This window comes from Gadus morhua, chromosome 13 (assembly GCF_902167405.1).
Source record: "Gadus morhua chromosome 13, gadMor3.0, whole genome shotgun sequence".
Lineage (NCBI taxonomy): Eukaryota > Metazoa > Chordata > Actinopteri > Gadiformes > Gadidae > Gadus > Gadus morhua.
In genome coordinates, this window is record NC_044060.1 from 26,102,152 (window position 1) to 26,115,340 (window position 13,189).

The 13,189-nt window shown below is 43.0% G+C and overlaps 1 protein-coding gene across 3 annotated transcripts; it reads left to right on the forward strand.

Moving 5' to 3' along the window:
* Nucleotides 1-10,090, forward strand: usp30 (ubiquitin specific peptidase 30). 3 transcript variants are annotated; one of them, XM_030375025.1, is made up of 13 exons: nt 1-280; nt 1,057-1,163; nt 1,321-1,494; nt 2,689-2,792; nt 2,893-2,991; nt 3,122-3,167; nt 6,906-7,000; nt 7,092-7,151; nt 7,231-7,317; nt 7,396-7,476; nt 7,825-8,050; nt 8,285-8,399; nt 9,362-10,090. In XM_030375025.1, the coding sequence occupies exons 1-13, from the start codon at nt 210-212 to the stop codon at nt 9,609-9,611; spliced, it is 1,515 nt and encodes a 504-aa protein (XP_030230885.1). In that variant the 5' UTR covers nt 1-209; the 3' UTR covers nt 9,612-10,090. The 3 variants fall into 3 exon arrangements, with proteins under 3 accessions (XP_030230885.1, XP_030230886.1, XP_030230887.1); XM_030375026.1 differs by having other exon boundaries at nt 7,855-8,050; XM_030375027.1 differs by lacking the exon at nt 2,893-2,991.
* The last annotated feature ends 3,099 nt before the right edge of the window (nt 10,091-13,189 follow it).

Genomic DNA, 13,189 nt, shown 5'->3' on the forward strand with positions numbered 1-13,189 from the left:
GCTTAGAAATGTTCAGCGTAGTGTCCTAATTCTCGTTTGTTCGTTCCCTATAGTGCACTATATCATGAACACTATATAGGGAATAGTGAGGGAGTGAATAGGGAACGATTTCGTACATATTATATCGCGTTTCCGTACACAGCGGTGCGGTTTATTTTGTATTCCGCCGAAACATGAGTCCATAGAACAGAGTTCCGAATGGTAACACAATGTTGTGGCGCCGACTAGAGACCTCTGAGCAGCTCGTTCGAGAGTTCCTCAGTACTGGATCCGCAGTAAGGTAAAAAAAATAATAATCTCTTAATTCCTCAAATAAACATGAGTCTATTATTTACCATATAGAGTCTACCTAAGCTAACCGTAAAATTGCGGTAGTCAGGAAATCCAGTACGTCAAAAATGATATGAAAAGTTTCATCTGCAGACATCAACCAAAAACAAAACTTGTATATATTTAATGAAGTAGTAAATAAAAAGCACTACTAGCAGAAAGTTGTGCGCTTTTTCAATGTTGTGCATGATCTATTTCTGCAGGGGTGTATTGTGTAGTGAGGGGCAAATAGAGGTCTTCACGTTACGATGTTATGTTAACTACGATGTTAGTTAACATGCTATGGCTGGCTGTTTTTAGTCGAGGCTAGGGGCCCCATCGCTAAGCTTATTTTACATTCAATCGATTATTCTAACACTGTAAGGTTTCATATGGCATAGCGTCGCCATGTAGTAAACAACAAAATAGAGCTGTACAGAACAACATATTGGAATACCTTATATCGATTCGCGTCGTACTGCGCTTTATTCACAAAAGAATGGCTAAACAATCGTCCTTAAGTTATGTCTATATAAACGAGAGACTATAGAGACTGTATGATAAATATGGAGGCACTTTCGTGTGCTTCCTCTTGCATTTCAGGTCAGACTTCTAAACAAAACACACAAAAGGGGGTTATTTTTACCCAACTTTTCCACAATATTTCAATTCATTGAGGTGTGTGTGTGTGTGTGTGTGTGTGTGTGTGTGTGTGTGTGTGTGTGTGTGTGTGATATACAATTTCAGAAGCTTGATGAAGAACTGGGGTGTTGTCGGTGGTATAGCTGCAGCAGTGGCAGCTGGAGCTTACATTATATGGGGACCAATCACAGGGCAAAAGAAGAAAAAGAGAGGTACTGAAATGAAGTGGCCATCTCTGACTAGGGATGAGTCTGACCACAGTAAACTCAAGCAAGAGTTCATTGACGAGTCAACTCTCAAAGTAAGCTGTTGTGGATCTACATGTTTTGCAGAATGTGGTGATTTACCAAGACTCCTTTCCTTCCACAGGGATGGTTCCAGGTTTGTTGAACTTGGGCAATACCTGCTTCATGAATTCATTGCTCCAGGGTCTGGCAGCATGTCCCTCCTTCATACGCTGGCTGGAGAGCTTTTCACAAAGAACTGAGGGACAGTCCAGTCAAGACAAGCAGCTGTCCAGCATGCTCCTGAACCTTCTCAAAGGTTAGATAGCCACTATATGCTACACAAGATACATCTTCAGCTAAACTCCAAGTTTTTAAGTATTTTACATTGTTGGTAGAGTTTTTGTGATCATTTAGTCAAAAAATACTGCTATAACCAATATTATGGATAATACCGTGAAGGGCATCATTCCAAGTATTTCCCCTGGTAAAGTCATACACATCCGTTCCCAATCCCTCCTACGTTTTGTTAGTTTAGTAGTTTGTTACCCTTTGTTGGTACTTGTGTGAAGGTGGCGGATTAAGGTGGTCATTGGCCCCAAGGCTACCTTTTGTGTGAGGCCCCCTTACTGATCATGCAAAATAACTTAATTTAGACAAAAAAAAGTGTAATTTAGTGCCATGTGTAAAAGCGTTTTAGGAATATTACATGGCCCATATGCACATCCTGGGGGCGCAATGGCACACACACCCTTTGAGAAAGCCTCTACTAAAACAGCAATCATGCAGAACAAGTGTGAATTTGCCATAGCTGCAATGACCCTCTGTGGACCGACCGACAGCTTATAGCTTTGTTACCCTTTAGCTTCGTGAGGTAGGCCTACCACATCAGCAGCAGTGGGTGTTTTACTGAGGCAAAATCACAACATCCTTACTGAAACAAATCGAACTGCTGTGCAATACTCGCAGAATATCGCTTTCAATGGACAGATCAGAGACAGGTGATTCAGTATGTTTTAGCATTTTTTAATGTTTCTTATTATGGGCCAATAGGGGTCACGTTTTATTTTTTTAAATAGTCGTGTCATCCAGTGCCCCTTGCAGACGTGGGCCCCTAGGCTGCAGCCGAGGCAGCCTGTGAGTTAATCCGCGTCTGCTTGTGTTGTCCCTTCCTCAAATGACCTCATTTGACGTTGCTGTCTCTCATCGCAATGTTATAAATAATAATGAAAACATAGCTTTACCTGTTGTTAACTTGGCAGCGAAATGACCCCCTTCCTTTTATCTCTCTTCTCCTGCAATTCTTTCAAAATCGTGGCCCAGACTCAGACTGTTCATCTTGGCTTCAAATAACCTCAATCAATTACTGTTGGCCCAAACTTTGACTTGTAATGACCTTATTCCTTCACATCTCCTTGATCCATTATTTTATTTATCCATGCATGGAGACATTGTTGGCATTTCCTAAACATAAACACATGACAGACATGATCAGAAAATGTTCGATCAACAGCCCTGTCCAGCGATGCGCCTGGGGAGGAGAATGTGCTTGATGCTGGGTGCCTGTTGGATGTCCTCAGATTGTACAGGTGGCACATCAACTCTTTTGAAGAGCAGGTATGTTGACTCGCCCTGTGGACTAATCTTCAACATGGCCTTTGATGTGAGTACTCTGTGTCAACAGTCTGTGTTTGTATCTGACTTTGCTCCACCATAGGATGCTCATGAGCTTTTTCATGTGCTCACGTCCTCTCTGGAAGAGGAAAGGGATCGGCTGCCAAGAGTCTGTCATTTGTTTGACATTAAGTCCCTTAAGGCAAGTAGTCTAGTGGACTTCCCCTGCCCTCTCATTGTTGGAATGGAAACAGGTTGCTGAATTAGACTGGTGAAGTAAAAGATGCATGAATTGATACATAATATGATGATTGCCTTTTTCTATACAACAGAGTATCCCGGAGCAAGCTGACAAGACTCTGAGTTGCAGAAGTACAGGTATATCTTTCGCGATGGGTGCTCTGAGGACAGAAATACATTCACATGCATGGTAGCGTAAATGCACGTGCTTATACTGTATATTGTAATGTCTGTTCTAACAATAGACTAATAATAATAATGCATTTAATTTATGGGCGCCTTTCTTGACACTCATGGTCACCTTAAAAAATCAAACATTCATAAGAGCAAGCAAAAAACAACACCAACAACAAAATAAAACAGTGTACAAGAGAAAAGAGTAGGGTCATTCTAGTCCCAAGAATGCAACTGACTTAAAGGGAGTAGGCCTGGCTGAATAGACACGTTTTCAGGTGAGATTCGAAAGTGATAATGGAGCTGGAGTGTTGGATGTCATGAGGCAGAGAATTCCAGAGGTGGGGGGCTGAGCGACTGAATGCTCTTGACCCCATGGTAACCAGGTGAGCAGGTGGGAGGGTGAGCTGGATGGAGGAAGACGATCCGAGAGAACGGGTGGGTGTCTTGATATGGAGTAGCTCGGTAAGATACTGAGGGGCAAGATTGTTGATGGCCTTGAAAGTGAGAAGCAGGATCTTGTAAATGATGCAATATTTGATGGGGAGCCAATGGAGTTGCTGCAGGACAGGTGTTATGTGACTGATGAAGGGGGTTTTAGTAATGATCGGCCTGCAGAGTTTTGTACCAGTTGTAATTTATGTATGGACTGGTAAACCAAAGAGGAGAGAGTTGCAGTTGTCCAAACGCGATGCGACCAGGGTGTGAACCAGAATTTCAGCTCTGTTGGGGGAGAGAGATGGGCACAGGCAAGAGATGTTACGTAGGTGGAAGTAAGCTGATCGAGTGACATTATTGTTATGGGACTGAAAAGATAGGGTGCTATCCAGGACGACACCCAGACTCTTGACTTAGGGAGAGGGGGAAACTGAATAATTGACAATGGAGATGGAGTCATTTATTTTAGACAGGGTGGATTTGGTGCCAATAGGGGGATTATTTGTTTATCAACACGGCGGATGTGCGCGAAGAATGATCGCAAAAAGAACATTTGTTTGACCGGTTGCCATCGTTATCTCTGTGTGGTTAATTTGCAGTTGCGGTGTTAATTAGCGATGTTGTCAGCTTACTGTTACATTAAACTGTAATCAGAAAACGCGGTTATATGCTATAGACCCTATAGTATCTTTGGTATAAAGGCTGGGACGAATTTCAAATTATAAATATGTACACTTTATGTTGAAAGCATAGACCGGGGGTTGGCAACTAAGTTTGGCCTCAGGCAAAAAAAAATTCCAGCCAGTAGGTGGCGGGCCAGAACATTATCAAAGGCTAGTTCAAGGAATTGATTAATGAAAGTGCATCTGGAACTGCGACGCAGGCCGGTCAGCTGGCTTATTCATTTGCCTACCAAGCACTAGATGACTCTTAAAAGACGTACATATAAACAAGTCTATGCCCTAATCACGTAAATGTCATGCCTGATCACTTTGGGTAGAGGTGTTGCTGCACAGTCTCCACAGAGACCACGCAGCAATATCGTCATGAGCAGTTCTAACTGGAGAGAAAGGCAAATCCGCGAGCTGCTGATCATGTGAGAGAAGGTGATGCAGTCATATTAAACAAAGACGTTGAAAGATGGTGCGATCTACCAGAGAGACGCAGAGGAACTGTCCTTACGAGGCTTTCGTTGGGACAAAAAACCCTAACCCATCCCTAACACAAAAGTGGTCAGCAAAATAAAGAAAGCGTTTTTGCACTTGTAAATAGTTAAAAGCGTTTATAGCCTACACTTAGATGTGAACTCATTCTTGCATGCGGGTGTCTTCATTCAGAACATTTTTTAAACATTCGGGAATATGCAAATTATTCTAAAGAGTTCTAGACTCTTTAGAATGCACAGCCCCGCCTTCTCCAGTGAACCAAGAAAGCCCGAGACGTGACTAACGGGGGATTAAACCCCCTCGTTTTTACACAGGAAACTTTAAATAAGACAGTGAAATCGCTGGGCGTGCAAAGCCTCGACCGAACCGGCTTGGCAGTGTAGAAAGGCCTTATGCTGGAGAGAGGGCAGTAGTGCGCACCTCAAAAAGCAGCCAACCACTCTTAAAACTCTTCACACAACACAACACACACACACACGCACCACGGCGGGTGCTGACTGACTGCACACACACACACACACACCACGGCGGGTGCTGATTGACTGCGCACACGCACATATACACACACACCATGGCGGGAGCCTACGCACTGTAGGCGAAGTAGCCTCATCAGAGTCTCAGAGCTTGCCGTCTTAAATCTTTTGTGGACTTTTGTCAACAGCTCCTACCTTTATCTACGTGCAGTATCACACAAAAATACGTAATGTCGGGTAGCCATGGTTGTTATATATAGGCATATAGAGGGGGTTCCATTTAATTTAATATTGCATAGTTTCCAATAACTCCCGCTCAGCCCCTCGCAGCTTATGCGTGACCGTGACGCGTGTGTCTCTAACCTTCCGGGAGTAGTAGCAGGATTGATACAATTAAATTCAATATTGGTTGAGAAAGAAAAAAAAAACTTTAAGCTAACAGATATAGATATTCGATATTTAAAAAAATAAAATCATATAACTTCAGAACAATCTGGCGGGCCAGACATTATGTCGGGCCGCCAGTGGCCGACCCCTGGTATAGACTGTCGTGATTCCCATTGAAACGAATGGTGCGGTGATTATTCTTCAAAACGAGAGCTGGTAAATTGTGAAAAATGAATAAACTGTAATCAGACAACGCGGTTATATGCTATAGAAGCTAGAGTATCTGTGGTATAATGGCCGGGATCTTTATTCCACACACAACAAGACATGATTGCGGCTCTTGTCGCTCTCGTCTCTTTCTGCATATGACATGCGCTTAGAGCGGGGAGTGACGTAGACTGATAATCCCTCTATAATATATCTATTTCAGTTCTTCACAGATTTCCTGGAGGCAATCGGAGAGGGAGGTGGGAGGGAAGGTCATGGTGGGTTTGGTGGTAGTAGTAGAGCTGGGTGTCATCTGCATAAGAATGGAACTGAATATTATATTCCTGGAAAAAATGGCCAAGAGGGAGGAAATATAGGCATACTTATCTGAATTAAGTCTCTACGTACAGGTTCCTTATAAATTATAGGTGCCATAAATACCTAATCTACTATATGTGTTCTACATATTGTTTTTTATGTATGCTAAATGGCGTTTGGCTAAATAAGAAGCAATAATAGAGATTATATGAAAGGATCGATTGCTACGCTCCCCACTGCCTCCCCAACCCACTACAGGGCCTGGGAGACAGTGAATGTAGGGGGTTCCAGGAGACGGTAATGTTGGGGGAAGACAGTGAAGGTTGGAGGGGGACAGTGGGGGGGGGGGGGGGGGGCAGTGAATGTAGGGGGGGGAGACAGTGAAGGAACGGGGGAGACAGTGAAAGTAAGGGGGGAGACAGTGAAGGTAGGGGGTGTGGGAGACAGTGAAGGTAGGGGGAGACAGTAAATGTAGGGTGGGAGACAGTGAATGTGAGGGGTAGACAGTGAATGTAGTTGGGGAGACACTGAAAGTAGGGGGGTCCGGGAGGTAGTGAGTGTAGGGGGGTCCAGCAGCCAGTAAATGTCTGGGGGTCTGGGAGATGAATCCCAGGGAGAACGTTTTGGAATTGTTTGGAGTCCAAACGGATCCACAAGTTGTTTCCTGAAACCCATTAAATGGCACTCTTCCGGTCCTTTATTTATTTTTCCAGCCACACTTCATCCAATCCTGAATCCTTGGAAGTTTCAACATCCTTTCCATGGCCGTTTGACAAGCAATATGTCTTGCAAGCGCTGCAAGCATCAGGTTTGCTTCATTCATCAATAGAAAGACGATAAGACAAAGATTGTTGCTTATCATATATATTGTGTAATGTATTCTTATCTTTGCGTTGTAGAGTCCAGTGCGGTACGACTCATTTGAAAGCCTTTCCTTACCCATACCGTCTCCTCAGTGGGTAAGGGATGAGAGAGGATAACATGTATGAATATAAAGAAGAAGTGGAATGATAATAATGAATCGTTTCCCTTTCCCAGGGGCGGCCCCTCTCACTCGATCAATGTCTTCAGTATTTCATCTCCTCTGAAACCATCAAAGAGGTGGAGTGTGAAAACTGCACCAAGGTACGAAGGCTCCTCTCAAGTATGCTTCCATGGTATGAAAGGAAAACAAGTGTTAGTATTCTATTCTTCATCTCATAGCTTCAACAGGGTCCCAGAGAAAAGGGCCATGTTCTGGAAAACCAACGGACCACATTTGTCAAACAGTTGAAACTGGGAAAGGTAATTTTCCTTCCATCAGGCATGAAGATGTTTTAATCATAGTTGCATCCTACTGTATTTCTGTTTACTCACTGCTGGCTCAGAAATGTAACAAAACAAACCACGATTATCCATTAATTAAATTGACTATTGATTCTATTCTGATCCATTATATTCTATTATATTCTTTCAAACCTTCCTTGTTTTCTACATGGTCATGGCCAGCTTTTATTTAAATCAAATGAGTACTCAGTTTCATCCTAATAGGTTATTTTGAAATCCCCCATTTAACTTAATTTCGGTATAGATGATGAGTTCTACAGTCTTGTTGAATTGGTTACACAACTTGAAGAATGGTTTGTCTTCCAGCTGCCACAGTGCCTGTGTATTCACCTGCAGAGGCTCACCTGGTCCAATGAAGGGACTCCCATCAAGAGACAGGAACATGTGCACTTCACAGAGTTCCTCTCCATGGACCGCTACAAACACAATGGATCCTCAGTCCAGAGGATGCAACGCACCAAATGTCCCCCCATATCCGCCGACACGGAGACCCAACAGGACCTGGTTGACAAGCCAATGCAAAATGGCACCGGTAGACCGGCATCTTTTATTTAAAGTGTAGGCCAATGGTAAAAATAAAATGCAGTAACGGCGCTGTTTGTGATGAAGCTCACGTTAGAGAAGCCATACCGTCACAATGCAAACTGCTCGGCAGTCATTTGAACCAATGACTGCCGATGATTACTTTTGTTAATCTTTATCGTTAATGAGCTAGGGAATTGTTTCCCCCTAATTAACCAGCAATGTTTTCATGTATTATTTTTAGACAGCAACCACCATAACAACAACAAGCCCCTTGCCAATGGATCAATGGCTTCAGTTCATCAATTCATCCACTCCCCTGCCGTGAGAACACAGCTCAACTTCTCACATGACTACAGGTTAACGATCTGTTCTTTCGCAATTTTTTTTTAAATAAGATGGAAAGACGCATACATTCACTAAAAAAATCACCATAGGTGCTATGTTGGGAATGTACAACCATTAAAGGTTGGGTATGGAATTCTCTTTTTTTGCAAAATTACTTGAAATCCTTATCATAACCCACTTACAGCCACTGAGTTAGAAGTACTGACATGACAATTAAACAAGTCAATCATCTGTGGAACGGGCAGGGCTCAGCCAATGTTTTCCAGAACCACAGAGTGGCATTGCACAGTAAGTACGTAAATCAAACGGTCGTACTGCACTCCCCCCGCGGGTGACCCCTTCGGGCACGTACTCAAAACTCGTGACCCAGAGCAAGCTTCTGTTTGTTGTTATCCTGCGGTAGCTACTGCAGCTAGCTAACTAGCTAATCGACATTTGGACATAGCACTAGAAGACAAGCCTAAACGCCAACCTAGCTAGCCTGGCTCGCTCTCGCGCATCTGTGTTCGCGCTCGTGCATGATTGCGCGTCCATTACCTTGGAATGGGTAGAGTCAGTGTTTGAAAATACAAATCTGCGTTTCGCAAATCCCATACCCAACCTTTAATAAATGACCTCACACAACCCCCTTCTTTCTATCATGTGCTTTTCATCTTGAACATCTGGTCGGGTTTATCCAGCAATACTCTGCATAGTCCTGCTTCTTAAAGTTACCCCATCATTCATATATGGCCCGTCCTTTACGTAAGTCCCTGAAACTGCAATTTGTGTTATTTTGTATTATTTATTAAGAAATGCTCCCACAACTTTTTCGTTGTGGGATTGTTAACATTATGTTGCACTGCTTTTGGGGCACCAAATGAGAGTAAGAAGTATTCTGCCTCCATGTGGTAACTACATCAAGATATGCAGGCATTCCATCAAACTGTTGCCATTAGATTCCTGTGCCCCTTATATGTGCTCCTGCTCACAGACCGTCAGAGTACCTGTTCCAGCTCACCGCCGTGCTGGTGCACCATGGAGACATGCACACGGGACACTTCATCACCTTCCGCCGCTGCCCCGCCCCGCACCCCCAAGGCCAACACCCCTCACAGTGGCTCTGGACATCGGATGACTCTGTACGCAAGGCCACCCTGCAGGAGGCACTCTCCTCCAATGCTTACCTGATTTTCTATGAAAGGGTTCAACGGTCAAGCCGAGCTTTGCGGGCAGAGGTGTAGCCACCTTTCGTATTTATCGTACGCTCACTTGCGCCGCAAGCGATCGTGAAGATGGCTCCTTTCGGTTAAGCTCAGGAACAGGGCAATCGCTGGTTATTGCAATAACTTTTTTGACTTGCCATAAACGCATACCTTTGTTTGCTCTGCATACTTATTGTTCAATCTGTTTAACAGTGAACCTCCATCCTTCTAATCTGCCAGGTCTGTTATCTCCATCAGAGAGGACTGGGATGATGATGATGATGATGATGATTGAGATAGGAAAACAATGACCTAAAGGGAGTTGATTGAGACCAAGCCTATGGTCCTGAACCAATTGAAAACACTTGCCATTAGGACCTAACGGGACCTACTTGATCCCCTAGATGGTGATTTTGCCCCTTTTCATTATTCTTATGCTGTAAACTCGCCTCTCAACCCTGTTAATTTATTCAGTTCAATATTTTTGAATAAACATGACTGATGAACTAAGGGTTGAATCATGACTTGATAGATTACATTCATTGCACAAAAAATAAAGAACAGCGAAGGATTGACACTTTTCTATATCTCAGACGACTAACTGCTATACAAGTGTAGTAGTTGCGTACTCTCTCGTTGCGTTGTGTGATTGAGACCACGATGGAACCATTGGCAGCCAGCCGTTTATTCTGGTGGAATATTTAACATGGGAAATGCTCGTTGAGAACCCTCACAATGGCAGCCTCTCTCAGCCGGGGTATACGTAGACTGACCATTTACATGAAAATAAATATCACATTAAACATATGACTCACAAAATATTTGAATGGGCGTTTGGTGACATACCTGGTGGAATATTTAACATGGGAAATGCTCGTTGAGAACCCTCACAATGGCAGCCTAACATGAAAGACATGCTGAAGTACACTTTCTTGGCGAAGTCGACTCTAACTAAGTAGCTACGACCAAAGCACATGGTAGCCAAGCTAGCGATCCTAAGCCTAAAGTCCATTTAAATGTAATTACTGACTCTAAGCAACACAATATATATGTACAAGCAACCAAGTATTAAGACAGTATTATGTACATTTAGACTCCCGTAATACATCGCCAAAGTGTGGATTCATGTTTAACTGCTCTGACTAATAACTTACTTACTTACTACCACAGCCAGCGCAAGGATCTCGCTGGCAATGGCAAGTGGGAAGCATTAACCCTGCTACACAAGCAGTGAGGTTAAGTGACATGTTTATAATATTTATAATGTAAAATAATTAGTGGTGGGCATAGATTATTTTTTTAATCTAGATTAATTTTGGAATTAATCTAGATTAGTCTAGATTACAATGGCAAAAGGCAAAAATTCCTTTCGTTTACCTTGACAGCGGCCGTTCAATTATACTTGGCAACAGTGAATTATCAAACATAGTTCACCGCCGGAAGTTGTGAAGTGCCCATGCAAGTAAACGGAGCATAAACAAAAAATAATTGACATCTGAACGTTGGGAAGGCCCATGCAAGTAAGTGGAGCAGTCTACAACATTGAGAAGAGCCATGTAATAATCCATAATAATGTAAGGTTTAGAAGTTAAATATTTGAAAGTTGTAGAATAAGTTAATATAGCCTAATTTATATTGAGTTAATTTGCCATGTTTAGTCAGTTAATCATTCACATATTTATGTTACACAGTTATTATTTGCATATTTAACAGTCAGGATATTCTGTTGAATCTGCCTCTCTGATTCCCTCACGTTTACCTCAGTCTAAATTCTAGCTTCTGATTGGTTAGTTCAGTCACGTGATGGGTCCAAACAAGGAAGTGTTGTGGTTGTGAGTTGAAAAGTAAAGTACAGCTTGAGAGTCATCCGACCGTCTCCCTGCTGTTTATTCTCATAAAGAGTGATCCACCACCACACATCAAACCCTCACGTTACAATATTTCAACTCGAGTTTTTCTTTTTATTTACAATGGTGGGTACAAAATGATTCTTCCCGAAAACGCGTCCAGCTCCCAACCCAACTTTGAAAATAGATAACCATAAAGACCATTTACAGCCGATGTTCAATTATTTTTTGCAACGTAGGATGTTGTAGAACTGATTATAGTCAATGCTGGGAGCATTCTTGCGTTTTATTGGTGTGATGGGTAGAGAAGGACCAGGGGCGTCAGCTCACCCAATACCATACAGGGGCACAATAGGGCAGGCACCAAAAAAAAATGCGAGCGCGCGATGCGTGCGAGCTAAAAACATTTTGGGAAATTATTTATTTTAAAAAAGCATGGGCACAGATAATTAATGGAAGCACGCGAGCAAATATTTTATAGCACTAATTTATTATCATAAAGCGTATCTTCATTAAATATCTGTCAGCAAACATGAACTTGAAAACTGAAAACTTGAAATGTATAAAACTGTAAAAGGAAAAACAAAAAAACACCTCTACATACATACATGTCTGTGTTTATAATTTATATTTCAGACCATCCTATGATGGTGTGATGGTGATGATCCTATGAGGTGTGTGTATATCATGGCCAGAAAGATAGGGGAGCTGTTCATTTGTTTAACAGTAAACGGTAGCGCCTCTGCTTCATTTTTGCGAAGCTGTCGATCAATTGTGACTGGCTTAATTTGGAGAGTTCTCCTCGCTCAACCGACATGATGGCAAGATGATGAAGCCTATCTTGCCCCATTGTGCTCCTCAACCAAGTGTGAAGGCGTCTCAGTACGCTGAATGTCCTTTCACAACTGCAGCTGGACACAGGAATGGTCAGACATATTTTAATGACCTGTGTCAGTGTAGGGAACATGACATTATCGAGTAAACCGAAAAGACATTGCATGTCAGTAATTGGCAGGCTCTCCTGCTTTCTGTCCAGGTAATGTTTCGCTACCCACACCTCCTCTTGTTTAAGATCAACATTGTAGTGATCTGCGAGACCTCTGAGGTTCTCCTCTTTGAGAAAGGTGCTCGAGCCTGGGTTACAGGCCTGAACACCCTTCAGAACAACGCTGTTCAGAGATGAAAAGCGTTGCTCCAGCTCCGCAATCATCCTGTCTAGGCAAGGTAGGTAGACATTTGTTCTCAATTTTTCAGCATTGCCTAGGTCACTCGCTGCCCCACAACTAGACTCAACTATGTACTCCTCCAGGCGTCTTTGCTTTTGCCTTTGTCTTGGAACACATGACTCAGGGAATTGGTGCGTTTCGTACAAGGCCTTTGCACGGTCATATACCTCCGTCGCTTTGGGGTCAGTGCGCATTTCTTTTAGAGTGGCACACACAGCGCATTTAAACTCCTCTGCTTTTGCCAGGTCCACAGTTTCACTTTGCAGGTATTTGTGAAGACTTTCTGTCACAGACAAAAAAGTCTTGAAGACCATCAACAGATAAATTGTGGTTAACCTGGCAAGGTTGGCATGCAAACCCACAGCCGTGGGGTTGCTGATGTTGGACAGGCACGTGAGAACTGCGGGGAAATTCTCTATCATAGCGTTGATTGACCTCAGCTGGCACGACCATCGGGTCTTGGACAGCTGTACCAGCTCAGAAGGCTGTAAGCCAAGCTGTTTCTGGGTCTCCTTAAACTTGTCGTGGTTAACAAGGGAGCCTG